Source organism: Ictidomys tridecemlineatus, unplaced genomic scaffold (assembly GCF_052094955.1).
Source record: "Ictidomys tridecemlineatus isolate mIctTri1 unplaced genomic scaffold, mIctTri1.hap1 Scaffold_78, whole genome shotgun sequence".
Taxonomy (NCBI): domain Eukaryota; kingdom Metazoa; phylum Chordata; class Mammalia; order Rodentia; family Sciuridae; genus Ictidomys; species Ictidomys tridecemlineatus.
Window position 1 is genome coordinate 306,226 of NW_027525752.1, and position 25,208 is coordinate 331,433.

Genomic DNA, 25,208 nt, shown 5'->3' on the forward strand with positions numbered 1-25,208 from the left:
CACCTAACTTGGTCAGGAACTATTCCCCAGAGTGTATGGCAGTGAAGCTGAGCCTCAGTTGTCTCCATGTTGAGCACCACACCCGGGCTGACACTGCTGACATCAGTCACTTCCCCTACTTTCTGCCTTTACCAGGATCTCATTTGGGCTCCCGAACAACACCCTCCTGCTTTTTCCTATATGGCCTAGCACCTTGTCCCTCTTCATCATATTTTAGACTTCTGACATTCACTCTCTGGCCTTTCCTTTCATTCTCTGCTTACAATCAGGGTGCTCAGAATATATTTTCTCAGTTCTGGCAGCACTAGGGTTGTATCCCTTCCCATTATTTCTCTTCCCATTGTGACCAGGAAGAACCTCCGGATTGAGCCCAGACCAGTGTCCCCCAAGTGGTCAGAGCAGACATCAGAATTTCATGTTGTTAGTATATATTTTATGTAATATTTGTGTATTTGTTCTCAAGATATTGTTATATTGCACCCTAGAAAATGGATACACTTCCCAAAAGAATGGGGATTATAAAAATCCTTGTAGTATTTAAGTGTTATATTTTTACCTAGTTTATTAAGATGTCTTATTCTTAGTATGGAAAAAATAGAGGAGAAAATAGGCATTAGACATGATCCTTTTTGCAAAGCTGTGACATATGGTTCATAATTACAGAAATGGTTTGTACCACAATCATAAACATTTCCAATGTGCTTTCAGAGATGCATCTGGCTGTGGCTGAGGATTGAAGACAGCGTTTGTGTTCTTGTCTTCCAACTTTTTATTTACTACCTCCTCAGAGTTCCATGCAGAAGTTTATAGTGACTCCTTTCATCTTCTCCCTATATATTTCATCAAACTTTTCATTCTGGGCCACAGTGAAGTGGTTTTTCCAATCCCCCACAGTTCCTAGAAGATGGAAACCAGATAGGAGTTGTCATTCTCTTATGGACAGACTGAGTGGACCCAAGTTAATGAGTGGAGCACCCACATTAGGCTTGGCTGTCAGTAGCCTGACTCACCCAGTTACCCCTCAATGAACTCCGTTCCCTCTGCAGCTACCTGCTATGGGAAGCAGCCCTCTGAGGGTCAGTGCAGGAGGATGGGCTTCTAAATCTAATCATGACTGGTGCCAAAAGCTGGTGACCCAGAATGACCCAGCCCACCTACAGTAGAGTCACACAGTGGCACTACAGAGTCATAAAAACAAATGCACTATGGAAATACACCACATGGAGAAATCTCTAGATGTTATATGACCAAAGGCCCCAGACATAAAAATGTGTACTGTGTGATTCCATATGTATGACATCAAGAATAAGTAAAACCAATCTACAGGATAGAGATTAGAATAGCACTTGTCTCTGCAGGTACATATTGATAAAAACAGGGTATGAGAGGGTCCCTTCTGGAGTTATGAAAATGATATCTTGATTGGGGTGCTGGTTGTATGGCTACATATATTTAAAAAGTATGTTAAACTGTATGCTTAAGATCTGAGCATTTTTGTATTTAGATTATATATCAACATAAAAGAATTTGAAAATAGTTAGAAGGAGATACTATTTTTCACTAAGCAGTGATTAAAATAATTTCATATTAGAAAATGTTCTTTGTTCCACCAATGTCTCTTCTGAAAAATTATGTGACAGAAAAGTATCAGGAAATAACGACTATGCCCAAAAATTTTCATTGTAACATTATTCATAAAGATGAAAACTGAAGGCAATGATAACTTCCCTATCACTAGAAAAACAGATGGGTGAATTATGAATGTTTATTATGCCACTTTGATATTACAGAGGACTTCTAAAAGCAGTGAGGGGCTTGGATCTATATGCGTTGCCCTGAAGAGATGTTTCATATTCTGGTGGGCAAATTTGTATAGGATAACTACATATGGTATACATATCTCTGTGTTTGTATGAGACAAAAGGAAGAGTGTGTATAGAAAGGTAGATATGTAAGGGCCTAAAGAAGGGCTATTTGCAAAATCACCATCAGCTATTTGAAAAGAAATGGAATCATTTGATTTGTTTCAGAAGCATTGAGTATTCTTTTAGATGGAAAGGGCAATGAAATAATTTCAGTAGAAACTATAATGTAAGTTAAAGTTACAATGGGCAGAGAGAGAGGAAATGGGTCATGACAGAAGATATACCTAATGTAGACAGTAGCTGAGCCTTTTAAGTGGTGGATTCATAGAGCAAAGAGTTGTGACCTCCTGCTGCTTAAGTCCCAGATCATTAGGTAGGTCCAGGAGTCTCTGTGAATTCTGGATCAATAGTTGCTCCTGCCTTTATTCATTTACAAGGTTGCATTTCCTTTGCTATTTGCAGAGCTTTGTCTACTACAACAGGTTCAAGTGCCTAGCCTTATTAGAACCAGGTATCATGAATAGTCAGTTCATGGCTTTGGAATTAGTGAAACCCAGTATCATCTTGGCAATGTTACCAGGCAGGCTCAGCATTTGTGACAAGGCCCCACAAACCTTTTCTCATGAAGGGGGAAATGGACTGGTCCAGGATGGATTTGGGAACTGTAGAACGATTTGTCATGAGATTCTCCTTCATTTTCTCAAATGATGTCTCTTGGACAATTTTATCCAGCACCGTTTCATCCAAGCTCTTTACCATGAACTGTGCCACTTTCTGAATCTCATGTTTTGGGTCCTGTGGTGAGGGTGACATTGAATGGGATGGATGAGTTTCAGAAAGCCGTGATTCTTTCTCAGAAGTACAGCCCTGAACAGCTTCAAGTTTCTCTGTTCCTGGGTCTGTGTCTCTTTACTCACCTTCTTTATGTCCTCGTAGAAGAGGAAGAGAACCTGATGTGTGTCTTTCTTCTGCCACCATCCTTTCACATGGTCAAACCAGGAGCCCCAACCCACTGTAACAGACACAAAGAGCAGCCTACATAGAAATGGCACAGAACCTTCTGAGGGTCAGGGTTTTTGTTGATTTGAAGTGTAAATGGGACAGACTCTGCATCAGATACCTCCTAAGAGTCCTGATCTGTTTGATTTTGATGGTCATGTGGACTGGGTCGGGCTTGGGGTTATTTGTCCAAACATGCTACCCAAAGTGTCTTCCTGTTGAGGATGCACAAACATGGTACCCTCACTGAGATCGCAATCCCTCTGGAATGAGGTTGCCTCAACAGAACCTGTGGCCCAGAACACCGACTTTCTAATCAGGTGGGAGATATTTACTGAGGGCTGTGGGTCTATAGTGGAAAAGCAGCCAAGCTGCTCTGCCTGGTCCCCATCCAGGGCAGGACTTACCTAAAGAGGCAAAGTTGTAGAGAATCAAATGTCATGTCTGATTCTCTTGAATCCGTCTCACTAGAATGGGGATACAGGTACACGAAGCATTTTCTTTTACCTTTTCCATCAATGAAGGTTTCAAAATACTCTTCCCAGGTTCCAGGGTCAGGTAGCACTTGATTCATCCTTTGGAAATGGTAGTAGGAAACCATACAGTCTTTGGCATTTCGAGCTACATAAAGGAACTTTAGGGTAAGGAGACAGATGGGTGAAAAATGGTATAGAAATGGATTTTCACAAAGTCCACCTGGGTTGAGTCTTCCTGAGGCTGTCTACACACACCTGTTTAGCACTTCGGAGCTGGCAGTGTGGCTTTGTAATCTCTCACCACTCTCCGTGTATCTTTGCCAATTATACTCTGTTTTCAACCTGGTCCTATTAAGACTTTAATTAGCTAACCTGATCCCCACTGGTGGCAGGGGGCTAAATCCTCCTTTAGAAAGGATGACCTGTCGTGTGACTAAAAAATGCCACATGCATGTGGATGAGCCTCTGACAAACTCATCTTGGTTTCCTGGTGAAACAGGATAGCTTCGTGGTTAGGGTGTGGACTGTGGAACAAGAAAAGAGTTACTGTCTTCCTTCTGGCCTCTCCAATTTATTATTTCTATCTCTAGTCGCTTCAGCTCTGCCCCTACAAAGCACCCCTTTATGTGTCACTTTGACCTCAAATTCAAACCTTCCTCTTCACAATTTTTCATTTAACCAACTTTTGTCTCATTATTATAAAATGAGAGAGGTAGGTAAATTCACATTTATTGTATCAGCCCCAAAGTGCCCTCTCAACTATCCACCCAGGACCCATGAACAGTTATTTCAGTGCTTGCTGATTTTCACCGTAAAACAGTGGTTCATAATCAGGGATGATATTTTCCACCAGAGACATTTATCAATCACCAGAGACATTTTTAGTTGTGACACTGGGACAGTGATGCTGGCATCTAGTGAGTAAAGGTCAGGAATGCTGAACAATACTCTACCATACACAGGAGACAAAACTAAGATTTCATGTCACGCCAATCAGAATGGCAGCTATTATGAAGACAAACAACAATAAGTGTTGGTGAGGATGTGGGGGAAAAGGCACACTCATACACTGCTGGTGGGACTGCAAATTGGTATAGCCAATAAGGAAAGCAGTATGGAGATTCCTTGGAAATCTGGGAATGAAACCACCATTTGACCTAACTATTCCTCTCCTTAGCCTATACCCAAAGGACTTAAAAACAGCATATTACAGGGACATAGCCACATCAATGTTTATAGCAGCACAACTCACAGTAGCTAAATTGTGGAACCAACCTAGATGCCCTTCAGTAGTTGAATGGATGAAAAAAATGTGGCACTTATACACCATGGAATTTTCTCAGCAATAAAAGAGAATAAAATCATGGCATTTGCAGGTCAGTGGATAGAGTTGGAGGAGATAATGTTAAATCCCAAAAAAACAAATGCCGAATGTTTTCTCTGATATAAGGAGGCTGACTCATAGTGGGGTAGGGAGGGGGAGCATAGGAGGAATAGGCAAACTCAAGATAGGGCAGAGGGGTGGGAGGGAAAGGGAGGGTGCATGGAGTTAGAAATGATGGTGAAATGTGATGGTCATCATTATCCAAAGTGCAGGTATGAAGACAAAAATTGGTTTGAACATACTTTGTATACAACCAAAGATATCTAAAATCGTGCTCTATATGTGTAATATGAATTGTAGTGCATTCTGCTGTCATATATAAATTTTTAAAATTAATAAAAAATACATAGGAGAGATCTTCTGCTTCCACCCACATGAAAGAATTATCTGGCTCAAAATATCAGTAGTGCTTTATTTATTCATATTAAACTATCTTTTATGTTCTCTATTCTGATACTTGGACATTTTGGAACCTTTCTGTTTTTAGAGGGAGTATCCTTTCTAGGAGTAGCTCATTCCTAGGTCTAGTAAATATGCAGCCAACCAATCCAGAGCCCACAGTTTCACCTCCTCCTTTATGAAGCTCCCATACTCTGAACCACTGTCCACCTGCCCACTCAACACAGGGCAGGTACCAGACAATCAGACGCAGTCCTATGCCCCAGAGTCTGCTGAAATTGTTCAAACCACCCAGCTCGAAGCCTGCCTACCTTGCATCTCCTGTCCCCATCCTGCAGAAACCACAATAATGGCTCTTGTACATATTTTTATCTCATCTTTCTGCATCCTGACTGACCTGGTGCTTCCCTATATGGCTCTATGTGGCATGCGGTACCTTCTGTTTCTAGGGAACTGTGAGCACAAAACACTCTTCATGACGGTCATTTCTGTGTCTGCATTACTTACCACATCACTTTGAACAAATCCCATTTGTCTTTTAAGCAAAAACAAAACAAAATTATAAAACAAGGGCTGAGATTGAGAAGCCCTGCTTTCCAAGTTGGTTACTCTGCCACTGTTGCCTAAGTCCTATATCCGTCTTCTCCACCAATGAACACGTTTCTTAAAATATTAAAAAAAGAAACACCTGAATTCTTAAGCTTTTAAACCTCAGTTGTCTTTCACTTCACTGTTTCTTGCCAGCTTGTGAATCTCTTCTCATATTTCTGACCTCTAGTCACAAGACTTCATCCCCTCTCCAAGTTCATGAATTTGGTATTCGTCGGTATTTATACTGCATATTAGCCTATTTGGGGGTTTTAAATTTCAATAACTGACATATATTTCTTTAATAGTTCTGTTTCTAATTATATGTTATTCCTGTATTTTAATTTTGATTCAATCTTTCATTTCTTTATACAACCTATTCTTCCTTCCTTCCTCCTTCCCTTTTTTCTTCTTTCTTTGTCTCTCTCTCTTTTTTTCTTTCCAGTGCTGTAAATGAAACCAGAACTTTGTATGTTAGGAAAACACCCTAGTACTTCCCAGACCTCTTCTTTTATTTCTATAGGTGATAAATTGTTAAGTAAAGTTCTTGAGGTCTAACTCTGCTGCTTGTTATCTGTCTGTCTGTCTGTCTATCTATCTATCTATCACCTCTATCTCAATCTCAGTATCTTGGCTAATTCTGTGTTTTGTAATGTGGGATGGTGAGCTCAGGTGGGTATCTTGTGGGGCCTGGGCAGAAACTGTATTCTTCCAGACCATGTGCCTGCCAGGGATCCTGGGAACACTGACAGTTACTATATGCCGATTTGACTTATTGTATTTTCTTGAACAGCATGAGGAAGGCCAATTTGAACCCCAAGTTTTGAGAGAGGAGGACAGTGGGCACACATTCTCAGGGGAGCTAAGAGCAGGCTCAAGACAGGCTCCCTGGGTTCTCCTTCACCGTCTCCACCCACCATTGAGGATTCGACCTTTCAGTATCCCAGTTATACTCCTTATTCCTCTGGTTCCTGATATCCTTGGCTTTGGCCTTGTGCATTTGCAGCCATCAAAATTTAAGTTGCTGGATTATCCAGGTCACCAAATTTCCCCAGACAGATCCAGGCCTAATTTACTTCTCTGAGTTTTATTTCCCTCTTCATTTTTAGAACTTAGGGACTTTCCTTACTTTTAAACCCATCTCAGTTATGCATTTAAAAAGGGAATTCTGCTATGTCCTGCAGCATTCATGGGTGGTATACAAATGTTTTTGTATACAAAACATCATCCTGGAAACAGAAGTTCTCACTCCTCACCCAGGTTTTCCAAAAGGAAGCCATGTCATTTGATGTGAGTCTTCCCCCTGCACTCCTGTCATCCTGAGATTGCCCTCTTAGTCATTCCCATCTGTTTCCACTGCTGAGAAAGCAGTTCCCCGTATTCAGTCTGTGCTCTTGCCTCCCCTTGGTACACAGTTCTCATCTTTTGCAGATCAGAAGACATGTTTTACTGCCCTATGCGGTGACAGAAATTCAACACGCACTGATGTCCATGATAAATAAAGTCCCAGAATGAGTAAAACAAGGAGCGCAGGGCTGTGGCCAAGGGCCTCCTCAAGAGCACTCATGGCTCCCTCTGTTCATCAACTTTCCCTTTTGAACAATCTGCAAGGCTTTTTATTATTCCCCTTTCCCTCTCCCCATGGCCCAGCCTGTGGCCCCTGTTCTCACTCTTTCCTTCATAGCAATCCTTGCTCTTCAGAGCAGTGGATCCTCATGCCTCCCCATGTCTATTCTCTGTAGAAATTCAGTACAGCTTCTGCCTCCAGGTCTCTTGGAAACTGTCCACGGGAGTGCCCTTGTGGAAACTGTCTGCGGGAGTGCCCTTGTGGAAACTGTCCACTGAACATAGAACCTTGCATTTTCCCTTACTGTTGAGAAGCTGCCAACCCTTCAGAAGTAGAGGAGAGGTAAAGATGTGGAGGAGGAAGTTCTGACCTGGGGTCCGGAGGCCTCACTCTGGGTGGGCTTCCTCTCCTCCTGCCACCAGGTGGCTGAACTTATCCTACCTTTCAGTTGTTTTCCCAGAACGATGATGGCAACAACTGAGTAGGAAGGTGAGTCCTTAGTATCCGTGGAGCAGGCATCACATTGGCTTTTTCCACACCTTTAAAATAATTCAAGAGGATACATCTGTATGGTGTAAGCACAGTGAGGGGACCTTGTGTCTCAGGCTCTGTCCAGAATGTTTCATTATGCACTTATCTCTCTGTTGGTTTCTTGGCTTTCTTTTGGGATTTCATAGTCATTTACTGATATTACTTTCATTTTGAAGAATGACAACATGATGGCTATAAGGGAGCTTCAACTTAAGCTACTTCATTACTTCAAAGATAAGGAGATGGACCATTGTATCGTGTTGAGATGGAGCCCACCAGGACCAGAGAGCAGGGCTCTCACCTTCCAGCCAGCTAGAGCCAACCATATGTGACTGGCCTATGCCAATCACTTTTTCCAACTCTAAAACCATAGACATTTCCTGGCATGTAAGTCATGAATTCTACTCTTTCGTTTATACCATTATTGGGTATTTGCTGTATGCGATATTGTGTTGAACTGAGGTTATGGGGAAAAGACAACAAATAAAGCAAACGTCTTCTTTCTAAGGAGTGTCAACTCTAGTGTAGCAATCAGAGGCTCAGGTAAATTGCCATGGAGAGCCAAAGGAGTCAGTGCTGAAAATCAAAATTGCTCCAAAGATCTGGAGTGAATCGATGTGCTTAGGTGACACAGTTGAACTTGGACCACTTGTATATGATGGGTGAAGATCCCTCTGCATGAAGGGTCAAGAATGCTGATTGCTGAGGGAGGGTATTTATAAAATAAAGAAATAAGAAATGACATAAAATAACATGTCACTTTAAATGTGCAGCAGGGAGCTACACTTAGAAGTGGCTTCCACACAAACTCCCATCTTGCTGGCTGGTGTGAGTGCTGGCAGGGGGTCAGGTCTCTGTTCTAAGCCTGTAATCAAAGTGCCCTCAGCTGACTGAGGAGCTAGGCCTCTTCTCTCAGTGCCTGTTTTTCAAGGCTGGGCCTCATCGGGAAGGAAACTGTGGAGAAGAGGCCTCTCTGTGCCTCTTGTCCTTTGTTCTGGGCACACCTGTAAACTCTATTTTGCCTTCTAAAAAGTGTGGTGCTGGGAGTGTTCTGGATGCCAACTTCCCTCCACCCTGTCAACCAGGCTCCTGGGCAGTCTTTAAGTGTTATGGGAATGGCTGTTCTACTGGCCCTGAGGAGGAGGGAGTCTCTCTGCTAGATCCCAGGAAAGAGCATGAGAACTGAGCCCTTCAACAGGGAGGGCCCGGTCTGGAGCTGACATCCGTGTGTGGACACCTTGAAGCATGCAGACCTAGTGCTTTCAAATCACGGCTGCTTTTGAGCCACTCCCATTGAGAAAGAGTTCTTCTTGGAAGCTTGGCATGATCTCTCATCTCCACAGCTCTTCACATTTTCTCCCCAAACTTTCACTTTAGCATTAGCATTTACACTAACATTCTGATCATCTCAACTTTATTTATGGGAATCTCCAATGAGGTTTTAAGAAATTGGTATCACAGTTTCACATAACAACCATCTTAACCTTTTTGTGTGTGTGCCTTGGACTGAACCCAGGACTCGGGCATGCTAAGCACATGTTCTACCACTAAGCTATACTCCAAGCCCCATCTACACCATTTCTAAGTATACATTTCAGCAACTTTAAGCATGTTTGCATTGTTGTATGACTATGTATTTCCTGAACTTTTTTATTTTCCCAAACTGAATCTCTGTGCCCTTTCACACTAACTCCACAATTCTTCTCCAAGTCTCTGGCAACCACAATTCTGATTTCGGTCTCTTTGTATTTGACTACTTTAAGTATTCATATAAGTGGAATCACAGTATTTGCTCTTTTTCATTTGGCTTATTTCACTTAACACGTCTTCAGTGTTCTTCATGTTACAGCATACGTCAGAATTGTGTTTCGTCGTATGTATATACTACATTTTCTTTGTGCTTGCTTCTCTTGTTATTGTGACTCATGCTGCTATAAACTCTGTTTGAGTCCCTGTTTTCAATTCTTTTGGATATCTGCCTAAAAGTGACATTGCTGGATCATGCAGTACCAACATTTTTTTCTTTAAATAAGAGAGCATTCTGGTATTAAAAAGAAAATTGGAAAGCCACTTTTGGAGGCCATTAAATTCATACTTCTCAGTAAGGATTTTCTAACTTGCCTTGCCTTTCCTCAGCTCCTTTCTGGTCTCCTGCTCTAACTCTGCCCGTCTGTCCACATGGGTCCCCCTGCTCCAGGCTCCCTGTGTAGAGGACATGAGTCTTCCCTCCTGCTTTCATCCCTATTGAGGCCATGGAACCCATTTTCATCTAACTGGCAGGGAGCAGGGGACCCATGGAGTCAGTCATTTTTGGCCCTCATCATCTGCACTGAGGTCCTAGCCCTGGGATTTGAGCCATACATATATCCTGTGTCTTTATGAGAGAAGTAGTTCAGCTTGCGTTGTGGAAATAGCCCCAGGGGGTACAACGTTAAGTAGCTAATAGTTAAATAGTTCTTGCCTTCAAGGAGCTTGGGGTCTGGCAGAAGAGAGAGGCAAGAGTCAACAAGGACAGTGACAGCTGATCATTCTGGTCCCTCCAGGAGTGCAGTTTGGCCATGCTCCTCTCATTCTGCCCAGAGCACTCCGTACTCACCTCTGACTCACCCACTGATTGTGGTGTACGTATTGTCTGCATTTTTCTCTTCCATGGAACCATGACTTATTGAGGGCCAGTGGATGCAAGATGTCTGATGAGCAGTCCGGGGCCTGTAGTGAGTGTGGAACTGAGTGGGCTACTCCTAGATTTTACCTATATGTAGTTCACACACCCACATGTGTGCACATTTTCTCAGTCTTTCCAAATGTATTCCTGTTGGACTCTATGCTTTTGGTGTGGAATGTCTTTGTACCTGGGATTTGGTCAGAGGGTGCAAGGGCCCTAGGAAGGAGATGGACTAGCTTGTTCATGGCCCAGTGGTGCCCATCCACTCCAGAGGTTTTGACCCTGGACTCACGTGCATGAGTCGGTGTCATTCACTACCCTCCTCCTCTAGGGGCACACCTCACCTCTGTGGGCAGAGACTGTCTATCCTGGAATAACCACGGCATGGATGAGTCTCCACTGAGTACCCCTCTGTCAGTGGCTGGGAAGAAAGAAAACCTGAGACTGTTTGTTCCTCCTTGGACTCAGGGCACCTTGATTCATAAAGAACCGTCTTGGCTTCCATATGACATGCCAAACTGGGGACTGGTTACCTGGCTTCTTCAAAATCCTACAGCTGCTGGGATGACCTGAGGGAGGCTCTGTCTTGTTTTTTTCTGACTTAGTGATGGGACATTGTGCTCCTCACTGGCAAGAAACCTCATTAGAAATCTTGCTCAGGATTTTCTCTCTTTTTAATCTCCCAATTGTCAGAGATTAAACAATGTTGACGGGGGGGGGGGGGGGGGGGCAGGATGTAGAAACAAGATAAAAATTTGGGCTTGGTTGGTCCAAGGACCAAATGGCACCCTGGGGCAAGTGATTTATCCTGGAGAGGTAGCTGTCAACAATACTTTACCATGAGATACCTTGACAGGCACTGTTTCAAGCTTTTTACATATATTAACTCACTTAGTCCTCACAACTAATTGAGGTAGGTGCTATTCTGTGGCTATTTTGTAGCTGAGTAAATTATAGAGAAAGGTTAAATAACTTGCTAAAAGTCATGGTATAAGTGACATAGCCAGGATTTGAACCCCAGTTGTCTAGATTTACCCTGCTGTGGAGTCATAATCAGAGACAAAGAAAAATGGAAGATCTTGATGGCACATGGAATGAATCCCAGTTAGGCAAACAGAGGTTAGCCTGTGTATGGAGTTGGCACTCCACAGATAATTAAGAGATGGAGAACATAAGGCATTGAATTGCAAAGCCAGTGTCACCTACATAGGAACTTAGATCCAGAAGGACCTCAAGGGTATCTTGGCTTGCAGATACACCTGGACAAGGTTACAAGTTCTTATGCATATCAATCAGACCAGGAACTTCATTTCTTAAGGCAGTGGAAAGGTTTATCAGATCACCATCAACAGTTTTCTAAGAACTCCAGATCTCCATGCTAGAGTTACACTGCTTCATTTTCATAGCTTTATTTATTTGTGTTCCCAAGTTTCTATTACATGGATCTCTGTAATGCTCAGCTTTGGGAAGTGTCTGTCTCTGTCTCTGTCTCTGTCTCTGTCTCTGTCTCTCTCTCTGTCTCTGTCTCTCTCTCTCTCTCTCTCTCTCTCTCTCTCTGTGTGTGTGTGTGTGTGTGTGTGTGTGTGTGTGTGTGTGTGTATCTGTGAACTCTCTGGAACTCACCAGAGGGACTCACCGGAGGGCTGGGGAGGCCGAGCCCACTCAATGAAAGGGTGGCGGTGTTGGATGATGGCTCGCTGGCACTTCTCCACATCTGCATCCTGTTCAATCATGTCCACAATTTCCTGAATCCATGTTGTTCCTGAGAGTCAGAAGAGAAAGGCAAGAAGCAGAAAACGTTTAGATAATCTTCTTGAAGCTGCTGAGGGAAAGGATGAAGGGACATGGAGTCTGTTGTTGGCTTCAACCTCCTCTGGGTCCAGGATCCTGTTTGCCATGAGAGATGGACGTCCATGCGGGACAGACTTTGGGTCTATACTTGGCGTGGAGCAGCAAAGGAAAAGCTCACAAACACCCAAGAGCAGGGCATGGCGGAGCGCAGCAGGTGGGGCCTCCAGCACTGATATGCTGCAGCCCCTTCCGAGAATCCAGGGATGCCAGGCATCCAAGCCTAAGCCCCCTCCTAGAACAGCAAGGAGCGCGACTTCTGTCCTGGGGCATACTGACTTAGCAGGGTGAGGTCTCTGCTGTTGCCCTACCCCACAATCACCTGCTTTAGGGTAAGTACAGATGAGAAGATCGTCCGGTTGGCCTCAAAGTTCTGGATCTGGCTCCAGTTGTCTACAGTGGTACTCTGCAGGGGGATCCCTGCCACCTCTTTCAGTTGTGACTGTTTCTTCAAATTCGAGGTTGGGGCCATAGTATCTTGCGGTGGAGAGTCCTTACGGGAAAAGAAAATAGCTTTCTTTAAAAAAACTGGTGGTGGGGCTGGAGATGTGGCTCAAGCAGTATCCCGCTCGCCTGGCATGCGTGCAGCCCGGGTTCGATCCTCAGCACCAAATACAAGGATGTTGTGCCTGCTGAAAACTAAAAAATAAAAGATTAAAATTCTCTCTCTCTCTTTTTAAAAAAAACTGGTGGTAAAATACACATAACATGAAATTGAGCATTTTAACTATTTTTAATTGTATAATTCAGTAGCATTAATTACTTTCACATTGTTGTGCACTCATCACTACTACCCACCTCTTGAACATTTTCTTTTTCTTAAATAGAAATACTGTACTCATTCATCACTAACTCCTCATTCTCCATTCTTCAGCCACTGAAAACCACCATTCTTTGTTCTGTTTCCACAAACACTAGTTGTTTTACTTAAGTAAAATCATATAGTATTTGCCTTTTTGTGAGTGGCCTGTTTAACTTAGCTTAATAGTTTTATGATTAATCCATGTTGTGTAATGTTGCAGGACTTCCTTCCTTTTTGAAGTTGAATGATATTCTTTGCTCATGTGCTGTATTTGATTATCATTAATTCATCTATGGAAGCTTGGGTTGTTTCTACCTTTTGATTATTGTGATTGATGCTGCTATGAAGATGGGTATATAAATATCTCTTTGAGTTCCCATTATTCATACTTTGGGGTAAATACATAGAAATGTAATTCTCCAAATTAAACATTATATGTTTAATTTTGGGAAAAACCTATTGCACCATGTTCCACAGTGGCTATATCATTTCACGTTCTCACATGCAGTACACAGGCTCCAATTTCTCTATATTATCACCAACACAAGATGTTTTCTGGGTTTTTAAAAATAGCTGTCCTGATGAGGATGAGGTTGTATTTCATTGTGGTTTTGATTTGCATATCCCTAATGACTAATGACGTTGTACGTATTCTCATGAGCTAAGTGTTTATTTCTTTGTAGAAATGTCTTTTCAAAGTCTTTGTTCATCTTTGCATTTGTTGTTGTTGTTTTGAAAAAAGTTGCATTAAAAATAAGGCTTTTAAAAGCACAAAAGGAGGAAGACAGAAGTAGTGGGCCACTGTTACTCTTGGGATTTCAGGAGATATTTATTAATACTACTATTAATGAGATGATAATAGTCAAAACCCAGCACGTATCAAACACTTTGATTTGTCATGTGTTAGGCTAAATGCCTGTATAAATTAGTTCTCAGTTCTTGCATAATGTGAGTGACAGAACTTTGGAGATTAAAGGGTCCTTACAGAAAATGTAATAGTAAATGATTGTTGGAAATTCAATAACAGAAGCTGGTTCCATGATTCCATAGAGTGGGTGGGGGAACTGGCAGCCCAGCTTGGCCAAACCTAGCTTTCAAATGGCCTTGCCCTCCCAGAGAGAGAAACCCCATAGCACAGTTTACATCACGAAATTAAAGACAATTGGACAGTGTGTGCCTCTCAGTAGAAGACACATGACCTATGAAGTGGTCCTACCACATACATGGAACCCAAATCAGTAAGCAAATATCGGTTTAAAGGAAATTAATATTAAAATATATCACGACAATGAAATGAAAATGTAAGTCAATATATAAGACCAATAATAAATAAATGGAATTGCTTCAGATTTAAAAAAACTTCTGCACAACAGAGGAAACAATTAAGAACACAAAGAGAGGAGAAAATCTTTGCTAGCTACTCTTCCAACAGGAGTTTATTATGCAGAATATAGGTAGAACTCAAAAAAACACCAAAACCCAAATCAAACAACCCAATCAATAGACAAATAATTAATTAAAAGATATTTTTCAAAAGAAGAAATGCAAATGGACAAAAACTATATGAAAATAATGTTCAATATCCTTAGTATTTAAGGAAATGCAAATCAAAGCTACAGTCCAATTAGAATGATAATCATCAAAAATATAAATAATAATACATGCTGTTGAGGTTGTGAGGAAAAAAGTATAGTTATATATTGTAGACGGGACTGTGAATGAGTACAACCACTTTGGAAATTAGTATGGAGAATCCTCAAAAGGCTGGGAATGGACTCACTCTATGACCAAGCTACTCTACTTAAAATAAGTAAGATCAGCATGTTATAGCAATACCTCCATACAAATGTGTATAGCAGCACACTTTACAAGCCAAGTTATGGAACCAGTCAGGTACCTGTCAATAGATGAATGGATAAAGAAAAAGTGATCTATCTATCTATCCATCCATCCGTCTATTCACACACACACACACACACACACACACACACACACACACACACACATACACACACACACACACACACACATAAATACAATTGAGTTTTACTTCACCATAAATGAAAATGACATTATATCATTTGCTGGTAAATGGGTAGAACTGGAGAACATCTAGCTGAGGGGAAAAAGCCAGACTCAGAAAGTTAAGGATAAAAAATTCTCTCTTACATGTAAAATATAGAGAAAAATAAGCAATTAAAGAAGGGAGAATCTCATGAAAATAGAAGGGAGTACAGTGGAATAGAGGAAGGAAAGTTAGGAAAGGGGAGGAGGGATGGGAAAGGGGAGTAACAGCAGAATAAAATTGATCCAACCATGTCATGTGCACATATGAATCTATCAAAATGAATCTCACTTTTATGTATAATTCTAATGCACCAATTTAAATAAATTAAAAATTAAAAATGTAAACCACATGAAAGTCTACAGGACAATAATAAACTTACTTCAAATAAATGACAAGACAGTTGAAAAAAATAAAGAGGAGTCAGTATATTTTTTAAAACCACCTAAAAATACATATTAAAGAAAAGACATGCACAGGAATGTTCACTTAGGTGATTAGACTTTGAAGAAACTAAAGAAGGGAGCAGAGGATGTAGTTCAGTGGTATAACACTTGTCTAGTTTGCAGGAGACCCCAGGTTTAACCTCCAACACTACACAAGAGGAAAACAATAATAAAAAAGGAAACAAAATAGAACTTTAAAAAAGAAAGTGATTATCTTAAGTGTCAAGACAGTGGCTACTTCTAAAAAGTTAGAGGACAGAGAAAATGGGGGCTTCTTTAAGTTGGCAGGTTTTTAGAATATACTGTCCTGGGTGCCAGATACAAGGTTATTGGCTTTATCGTCATGTATTAAACTGTGCATTACTGTATTAGAATAGAAAGCTAGATAGTATCATGGGAAGGGACTGGCACATCAGACAGAGAAGCAGGTGAGGGCTGCATTAGTCAGCTTCTGTTTTTATTATTAACTACCTAAGTTAGGTTACTTATAAAGAGGTTTGTTTAGCTTACAGCTCTGGAGGCTGAAGTCCAAACAACACTGGACAGGCTCTTGCAAAGGTCCACTTGGGTGTAACATATCATAGGGGAAGTAGGTGTGTATTTCCTTGTGTGGTCTCTCTACCTCTCTGAAATTTGATTGTGGGGACTCCATCCTAACAACCCTGAACTAATCTGATTACTTCGCAAAGGCCCTGCCTCTAAACACTATAGTAAGATAAAGTTTCCACCTTTTTAATATTATACATCATAGTGTGGAGACCAAACTCCTGCATGAGTTGGGGGTGGAGGTGAGGATTAGGGGAAACACCACATTCAAACTTTATCAAAGGATCAGAGGAACAAGGGAGCAAGGTTTCTTCATGTTAAATAATTTCTAGAGCTTAGAGCTTTACGGTGGGGAGTGTATAGAAGTGAGCATGGATGATGTTACCAGGGCCTTTCAGGTATGCTTTTATTCTAAGGGCAATAGGAGGTCACCAAATAGGGGGAAGCTGGAGACTGCCCAAGGTGACATGTTGCACTTTAGAAAGGTCACAATGGGTGGGGGACTGGGAGGACTGGACTGGAGCCCAGTGGGACAGTTCTGCAGCAATTCAGATGGAGTTGGTGATCGTATCTTTGCTGAGTACTGTGGCAGAGGGGACAAGAAGAAGTCAGCAGACTTAAGAGACCTTTGGGAGGTAGAATCAATGTCCCTTAATGATTAAATGTGAGGGGAAGGGGCGGCCGGGGAAAGTCAAGCTTGTGAACAGATTTCTGATGCGGGTAGCTGGGGAGTCAGAGAATTTGTTTCAAGTGGGAGCCCTGGAGGGGAGCAGTTTTTGCATGGCTAGGTTCAGTTTGAGGGGGAATCTGAGCTGCCTGTGGGTCCTCTGTATCTGGAACCCTTAGGCAGGTGTGAAGGTGGGTCCAGAGCTCTGGCCTGGTCAACACATTGTCCAACCCTGCTGAGAAAACCGTGAGTGAGGCAGGTGCTGAGGGCTGAGGTGTGCGAGGAGAGCATGGGAGTCAAGAGGCACTTAGTTCTTAACTGCATTCGACTTATGAATTATGACTTTATATGGTGAAATGGCCATATGCATTCAGTAGGAATCTTACTTTGAATTTTGAATGTGAATAATTTCCCAGGATTACAGTGTGTGGTAAAATCCTCTCCTGATGCTGGACAATGGCAAAGAGCCACAAGTCCCAGCCACCCCATGATCACAAGAGGAATCAGCTACACTCCACAGTGTGCTGTGTGGCTGAGCTAGGATGGGTGGGAGGTAGGTTCTATCAATGCATTATCATCTATCACATTTTCAGTTTATGATAGACTTATCAAGATATAACCCCATCATAAGTCAGCATCTGTGTATGGAAGGTACCTGGAGCTCAACAGGCCACAGTATGCAGGGTGCTGAGAAAAACAGCTGTCTGGGACTAGGAAAGTTAAAGATGGGGCTGTCTAATGTGCTCTCATCCCCATGGCCCTACTGTGTGGAGGCAGTCACAGGGCACGGTGGAACCTGACTGAAGCTCAGGGAAGGAGGCTCAGCAGGAGTGTGGAGAGAGCTGGGTAGTGCTGGGGCCTGACTGAAGCTCAGGAAAGGAGGCTCAGCAGGAGTGTGGAGAGAGCTGGGTAGTGCTGGGGAGCAGAGGGCCGTGCCATAGAAGGGATTCCAGGCCCTTTTCACCTCCCCTCAGATCCTTGCTAGCTGTAGAAACACTGTCAGAGGAGAGAAGATTTCAGGGAGAAAGTTTAGGGAGTAATCACCTGAATTCTATCTGATCAAACTGATCGAACAGTTTGACTGGTACCTATCAGACACACTTTTCATGCCATTGTTTTCAGTTTCCTTAGGACCTGGCTGAGTTAACCTATTTGGTAACACCTACATGGCACAAGATGAAAAAGTACAATGAGGTAAGTAAAGCATTTCTTTTGAGCCATATTCTTACCTTCAAGCTCCAGGAGAGTCAGCAGCCTTGAGACCTGAGCAAGGGTCAGTAGGCCCAGGAATCACATTCCAAGGAAAAGGATGGTGTTCCCTGGCTATGGCAATCACAGAGGCTCAAATTTCCTCTGTGCTGCCGCTGAATGGCCTTCAGCAGGTAGAGGCAATTGGGGAGACTCTCCTGTTGGTGTGGTACACTGCAGTCATTACTGAAAGAGTCTGGCTGCATAGGAGAAAACCCCGCTGCCACCTGCCTGACAAAGAATTGCCTTTCATTGTTCAGCGTTCACTTAACTGTGGCCTTGACTGCTCTGCAATCAGCTGTCTTGAGCTGAAAACTCAAGGCTGTCTGGAGGAATGTACCGCAGCAAGCACACCCCTCCTTGTTTCCTATGACCTCCCAGTGACTGCACCTGTGGGCGCCCACAGTTCTGCAGCAGAAGCCAGCACTGCATGGCTCTGCTCCTCCCCCCAGGGCTCTCAGACTGGCAGAGGATCCACAATGGGCAGAACATGGGGTGTACCCAGGCTATGCTTCAGAGAAAACAGTCGCATGGCCTCCAGGTCCTCTCCTTTCTAGGCAGGGTCTGTGTCTGCCTGAGCACCCAGCCCTTGTTAATCATTTAAACTAGCAGCCCAAATTGATTTATCTGACTCTCTCCTCCCGCTTCATTACTGATGATGCCATGATGTGCCAAATCAACAGATCACCAGCCACCCGGTTTTATCATCATTTCCTAACCTGAATCCCCTTCTTTTCCCTTTAGCTAAAGATAAAGGGGGCTTAAAACCTGTGTGAAGAGCGGGTTTACAGGATGCTAGTCCATTATCTTCAGTTTTTCTAGCTTACCAAGTAAATCTTTTTCCTTGCCCCAATAATTTGTTCTCAAGTCATTGGGCTCTTTTATAAGTGGTGAGTAAATAGACTTGGGTTCATTAATGGGGGAACTGCAAGAGCTACAAATAAGTTCCTGCTCCTTTGGTGATTTCTTTAGCCCAAGGTTCCCTTTCTGAATCTATAAAATGTAGGAAATGGGGCTAGGATTGTGGCTCTGCAGTGGAGCGCTCGCTTAGCATGGGCGGGACCCAGGTACAATCCTCAGCATTCTGTTGTGTCCATCTACACCTAAAAAAAAATGTAGGAAATGGTGATTGTCTCCAATTGTTGTTTTAAGCTTAAAACCAATAATGAAAACATCTTTCCTAGCCCATGCTGCTTACAAATATTGGTTTTCCTTTTCTTTCTCCTCGAACAGTATTCATCAACACCTATATGCAGAAAAGACACAGCAAAAGTCTAGAGTTTGTATATGCATTCATTTAACCATGCCTTAACTTTTAAAAGGCATGCAGTTATGAAGACAGACTATATTTTAGTGACCTAGGCTACCTGGAAAATCAGACTAGCCATGCATTAAATACTCACTGACTGCTACTCTTCCATCAAGTCCCAACCTTGTTCTGACCTAGTGATTTCTTTCTGGAATTTAAGTGTAACTGAGAGAAGGATTTAGGATTAAAAGAAAGATACACCAAGTCTCAAAGGTGCATGGATTCTCACATCTGTGAGCCATTGCAATGCTGAATGCACTCAGGAATAGTTGTGATTCTTTACAACATGCCCTTGGCCCTCATCCTTGTAAAATGAGGGAAACTGTCAAGCACAGGAAAAACTTATGCAGAATTATGTCCTTGTCCCCTGGCTCCACCTCTAGTCCAGCCCCTAGCATAGGCCTCCTATAAATATTTATACTCCACTCCAATAGATTGCTTATTTCCCTCTGGAGATAGCGTGCAGTCTCTCTTGGATGTGTATTCTTTGCTTTACCCCAAAGACACCTCTCTTGAGATTGCCCCCATTCTCCCTTGAATGTGTATCTATTTTCCTAAATAAACCTTTGTCTATAAATTTATTTGGCATGTGCTGAAATTCTTTTCCATTATGTATGCCTCTGGTGCTAAGTCAGGTTCCCCCTCCCCTCTAGAAATCCTTGCACTCTTCCAGAGAATCACCTAGCTGCCTGTCCTGCCAAAGTTTGACATCTTTGACCTTGTACTGACATCAGACATCGCTTTTCCTCTCCTTTTCCAAAGGGGATTTTGTTTGTTTAATTGCAATCTATTTTTTCTTCTACTTTCTTCCCAATTCCCTTATTCCAGTGCTGTCAACACTCAACCTCATTTGATTGACTCCAAAGTTCTTAGGGCTAACTCATGATCTTTCTCTGCAGTTCAAATACCTCATGTCCAATTGTGTAGGTGTCTGCAATACCAGAGCCACCTGCATGTATGCCACCCCTCTCTTACCTCATTCCCTTGCCCCATTTCCTTCCAGGTCATGGGGCTGCCATCTTTCACACCTGAAGCATTACCTTGGATTCCTTGACCTATCTAACAATATTTTTTATCATCACATGTTTATTGAGGACAACTGCAAATAAGAAATAAACCATATAAAGAACTCAAAATGCTTAACACCAATAAAACCCTACAAATAACCCAATCACTAAATAGACTAAGGAACTGAACACATACTACACAGAAGAAGAAATATAATTGATCAACAAATATATATGAAAAAATATTCAACATCTCTAGCAATTACAGAAATGCAAACCAAAACTACATTGAGATTTCATCTCTCTCCAGTGAGAATGGCAATATCAAGAATATAAGCATCAATAAAGTTGATGAGGATGTGGGAGAAAAGGTAAACTCATACATTGCTGGTGGGGCTGCAAATTGGTGTAATTTGGGAAAGCAGTATGGAGATTCCTCAGAAAACTTGGAATGGAACCATCATTTGACCCAGCTATCCCACTCCTTGGTTTATACCCAAAAGACTTAAGATCAGCCTACTACAATGATACAGCCACATCCATGTTTATAGCAGCTCAATTTCCAACAGCTAAACTATTGAACCAACCTAGATGGCCTTCAACAGATGAATGAATTAAGAAACTGTGGTGTATATACAGAATAGAATATTCCTCCATCTTAAAGAACAACAAAATTATAGCATTTGCAGATAAATGGATGGAGCTGGAGAATATTATTCTAAGCAAAATAAGCCAATCCCAAAGAACTAAAAGCCAAATATTTTCTCTGCTATGTGGATGTTAATTCACAATAAGGGAGGAGGCTCTAGGGAAAAATAGAGCTACTTTGGATTAGACAGATAGAAGTGAAAGGAGGGATGGGGTATGGGTGTAGAAACGAAAGTAGAATGAATTGGACATTATTACCCTATGTGCATATATGATTGCATGACCAGTGCAAATGTATGTCATGTGCAACCAGAAAAATGAGAAGTTAAACTCCATTTATGTATCATGTGTCAAAATGCATTCTACTGTAATGTATTACTAATTAAAACAAAATTTAAAAATAAAATAAACCCATAGTTTTTAAAATCCCAGAATTTATAGTTTTAAGTACAGCTCTGGTTGCTCCCTCTGCATTCATATCAGTGAACTGGGATATTGCAAAACCTTCTATCAGTTCTCCTTTTCCCCAGTCTCTTTCCTCTGGTCTTTACTGTGTTCATCATATAAATTAGCTCAGTCCAGAGCAGTTACCTCTCATCCTGTATGGTCAAAAGTCATAATTAATTCAAGGTCTTCTTTAATATGACACCATCCATGGCTGAACTTAGTGTTCCCTGGAGTCATCTTATAATTTCCTACCTCTTTGCTTCAGTCCTGTTATTCTCCCTATCCAAAATATTCTTAATCAAATTTTATAGAGTCAAATGTATCAGCTTTAAAATGAAATTTTACTTGAAGCCTTTCTCAGATTCTATCTGAAAGTAAACTGTGCTATGAACTAGCTCTTATTTTTTTAAGAAGTCATTTTTATTGAGGTCTAATTCACTTCACCCATTTAAAATAGTTTTAGTTGTAAAACTAAAACTAGTTTAACCATCACTACAATCAACTTTAGAGCATTTTTGTAATCCCACAAAGAAACTCTGGTGCTGGTGGTGCGGCTCAGTGGTATAGCACTTGCCTAGCATGCTTGAAGGCCTGGGTTCCATCCCAAGCACCAACACACAAAGTGAGGAGGAGAAGGAGGAAGATAGGAGGAGAATAAGAAAGGGGAGTGGGAGGAGTAGCAGGAGGAAGTGTCAGAAACCCTGCACCATTTAATGGTTACCCTTCATTGCCCCTATTCATCAGCATTAGGTAGCCACTAATTTATTTTGTATGTCAATTGGACTCATTTACTGTGAATATTTTATGCATACAAATATAAGAGAAATCATACAGTATGTAGCCTACAAATGCTATTACTTGAATGTGTCCCCCAAAGTTTATGTGTTTGAAATGTAATCCCCAGTGCAACAGTTTTGAGAGGTGCGATCTTTAAGAAGTGATTAGGTCTCAGTAAGTTGTTATCACAACACTATTGTGTATTGTGAAAGTAAAGTTCATCCCCTCTTTCTCTCTCACATCATGTGATGCCTTCTGCCATGTTATCCCACAACAGGAAAGTCTTCTCTTCAGTTGTGAGCCCTCAAACTTGGATTTCCATACCTCCAGAGCCATAAAAATATATCTCTATTCTTTATAAATTGCTAGTCTCAGATATTCTGTAATACTAGAACAAAATAAAATAAGATAACATGCGTAATTTGCCTTTCTTTAATAGCAATTTGCTCTTTTATTTTAAAGAGAAAATCAACTAACTGCCCAATGCCCTCAGTTTTTTTAGCTATGCTATTAAAACTTAGGTGGGACTAGATTTAGGTCTCTCTCTCTCTCTCTCTCTCTCTCTCTCTCTCTCTCTCTCTCTTTCTCTCTTCCCTGGCTATCATGAAATGAGCAGTTTCTTCCACCATACACTCCTGATAAAATGTATTAATGTATTGGTTAACTCCAACCCAATAGATTATGGATCGAAAGCTCTGAAACTGAGGCAATATAGCCTTTTCTCTTTTAAAGTTAATTTATCTCAATTATTTTGTTATAATAATGGGAAAAAAGACTAGCCCACTGGGTCCTGTACCTTGGGGCTAGACCTTCAGTCTGTATTTCTGCAGGCAAAGGCACCCGGTACTTTCATATATCACATATATCTTTGAAACTCAGCAAAAGCCTGAAGGAACTTCAGGCCACATCCTTAAAACATTTATAATTCACCTTTTCCTCTAGGGAAATTATTCTCTTATCCTTGGGTCTCATATTTTAAGTGTTAAGGATAATTTAATTGTTTGGGGTATGGAGTAGTATTATTTGTGTGTGTGTCTATGGTTCCGAGCATTGAACCCAGGGTCTCATGCATGTAGCCTACGTCTACCACTGAGCTACAATCCCAGCTCATTATCACTTTAAAGGAAAACAATTTTTTGTTAAAAAAGGTCACCTGGAATTTATTCAGATTTATCTTTTATGTGACTCACAATCCCACCCACATTTCAAAATTAATAGCATATTTTATATTCAATATTTAAATACATTTTATCTATAGGACTAACTCAAAGAAAAGCTACAAATACATTCTTCGTCTGACTGTCTGTCTCTCTGATTACTTACAGTTGGTATTTAACAGCAAGCAGTGAGTCACTAGGTGAGGAAGTTGGGGTCCAGATTCTGGTTTTTCCGAGAGGGCCTTTAAGGAGGGCCCTCCTTCAGGGTAACAGGGTGTGCCCTGACCCAAGATTAACTGGCAGCATGGGAAACCAGTCACCAAGAATGTGACCACATCTTGGCAAAGCAGGGCTTGTACATGGCTATAGCTTTCTTCCTCAAGAACTGATGTGTTTCCTATCACCCTATCAGGACTCTGATTAATGAGTTTACTTTTGCCTACACCTAGGTGCAGAGTCAGGGTTAGATTTCTGTCCTCTGGGAACAAGTATACACATGCTGAATTCATTTTCCAAAGTGGGAGGAACTGATTGCATGGGTGCAGTGGAAATCAGGCCAGAGTGAGAGGACAGTGTACTCTCTGCACTTCCTGCCAGAGAGTTCATGGGGCCAACTGGGTAGGGCTATTCGTTTAGACATTTGTTCCTGGAACCATGTTTCAGTTATGGAAATCCAGAAGGTAAGTGAAAGCAGGTAAGGAAAGTCCAGGGATTCCATAAAAAAGACGAAGATGATCCCAAGAGACTCTCAAAATAAAAGAGAAAAAAACAAAGCATATTGACTACTATCGTTCACTCATTCAGCATTAGTTGATCATCAGCATTGTGGTAGGCACTGAAAACACAAAGAAATACGAATTTTATAAGATCTTTGTTGACTTCTGGAATCTTGGAACCTAAGAAATTGTTACTGCTCTCTAAAAATCTTATCACAAAGTGGCCTGTGACCTGTTCAGTCTCAGGGACAGGTAGAAATTCTAAAGTGAAAGGCCATTGGAGTTCTGACCAGAGAGAGAATCAGGAGGTATAAGCAGAGGTGACTGCTCTGTAGAAGAGAAAGAGGTAGACAGAGTTCTGAGGGTCCTGTGAGAAGAAGGAATAAGGTTCAGGGCAAGCCTGTGCTTTCTGTTTCTAATTTTTCACATCTACTTTTCTATTTTTACAATCTCTAAGTGGCAATCATAGTTTTCTTTCTAAAAATCTTCAAAGTCTTTGCCCTGTACATAGAAGGGATTTTAGTTCATTTTATGTTTCTATAACAAAATATCCAATACTGGACAATGGATAAAGAATGAAATTTTATTCAGCTCACAGTTCTGAAGTCTGGAAAGCTCAGGAGCAAGGTGCCAGCATCTGGTGAGGGTCTTCTTGCTGCACTGTAACATGGCAGGGGGCATCACATGGTGAGACAGAGCAAGCCTGCAGTATCAGGTCTCTCCCTTTTATAAAGCCATTAATGCCATAAGGGGGCACCTCCCTCATAATCTTATCTACTCTCATTCACCTCCCAAAGGCCTCACCTCCAAATCCATTTGCAAATGAATGTGGGCTTTCAGTTTCCAGCACAAGAACTTAATGGGGATAAATTCAAACCTTAACAGGAGAGGTCAGAATACTTCATCTACGTGATCTACGTGATCAGGTAGTAAATACTTTGATTTTCTGATCAGAGGGTGTCGGGTTGCACCTATATAACTCAGTCATTGCAGTGTAAAAGCAGCTATAAGACAATACTACATGGATGAGTGGGCTGTGCTCCAGTAAAAG

At 41.7% G+C, this 25,208-nt stretch overlaps 1 protein-coding gene and 1 long non-coding RNA gene across 3 annotated transcripts; one reads left to right on the forward strand and one right to left on the reverse strand.

Moving 5' to 3' along the window:
• Window positions 1-544: 544 nt before the first annotated feature.
• Window positions 545-18,221, reverse strand: LOC144374627 (sulfotransferase 1C2-like). Its single transcript, XM_078037397.1, has 8 exons — window positions 18,078-18,221; window positions 12,645-12,815; window positions 12,098-12,236; window positions 7,649-7,817; window positions 3,372-3,498; window positions 2,783-2,877; window positions 2,480-2,660; window positions 545-897 (listed from the first exon to the last, which is right to left on the reverse strand). Exons 3-8 carry the CDS (start codon window positions 12,205-12,207, stop codon window positions 785-787), a joined length of 795 nt encoding a protein of 264 aa, XP_077893523.1. The 5' UTR covers window positions 12,208-12,236; window positions 12,645-12,815; window positions 18,078-18,221; the 3' UTR covers window positions 545-784.
• LOC144374628 (uncharacterized) lies at window positions 16,164-21,170 on the forward strand. Of its 2 annotated transcripts, none has more exons than XR_013433980.1 (3): window positions 16,164-16,228; window positions 17,971-18,042; window positions 20,409-21,170. It is a non-coding gene; the product is annotated as an uncharacterized LOC144374628 (long non-coding RNA). The 2 variants fall into 2 exon arrangements; XR_013433979.1 differs by lacking the exon at window positions 16,164-16,228 and adding an exon at window positions 16,735-16,816.
• The last annotated feature ends 4,038 nt before the right edge of the window (window positions 21,171-25,208 follow it).

Excerpts from the sequence above, each read along its gene's own strand:
- LOC144374627 (XM_078037397.1), bottom strand. The coding sequence starts at position 12,207 with ATGATTGAACAGGATGCAGATGTGGAGAAGTGCCAGCGAGCCATCATC. Across the intron at positions 7,818-12,097 it reads CCCTCCGGTGAGTCCCTCTG|GTGTGGAAAAAGCCAATGTG; the intron begins GTGAGTTCCAGA and ends ATTATTTTAAAG. Across the intron at positions 898-2,479 it reads TTCCCCCTTCATGAGAAAAG|GAACTGTGGGGGATTGGAAA; the intron begins GTTTGTGGGGCC and ends TCCATCTTCTAG.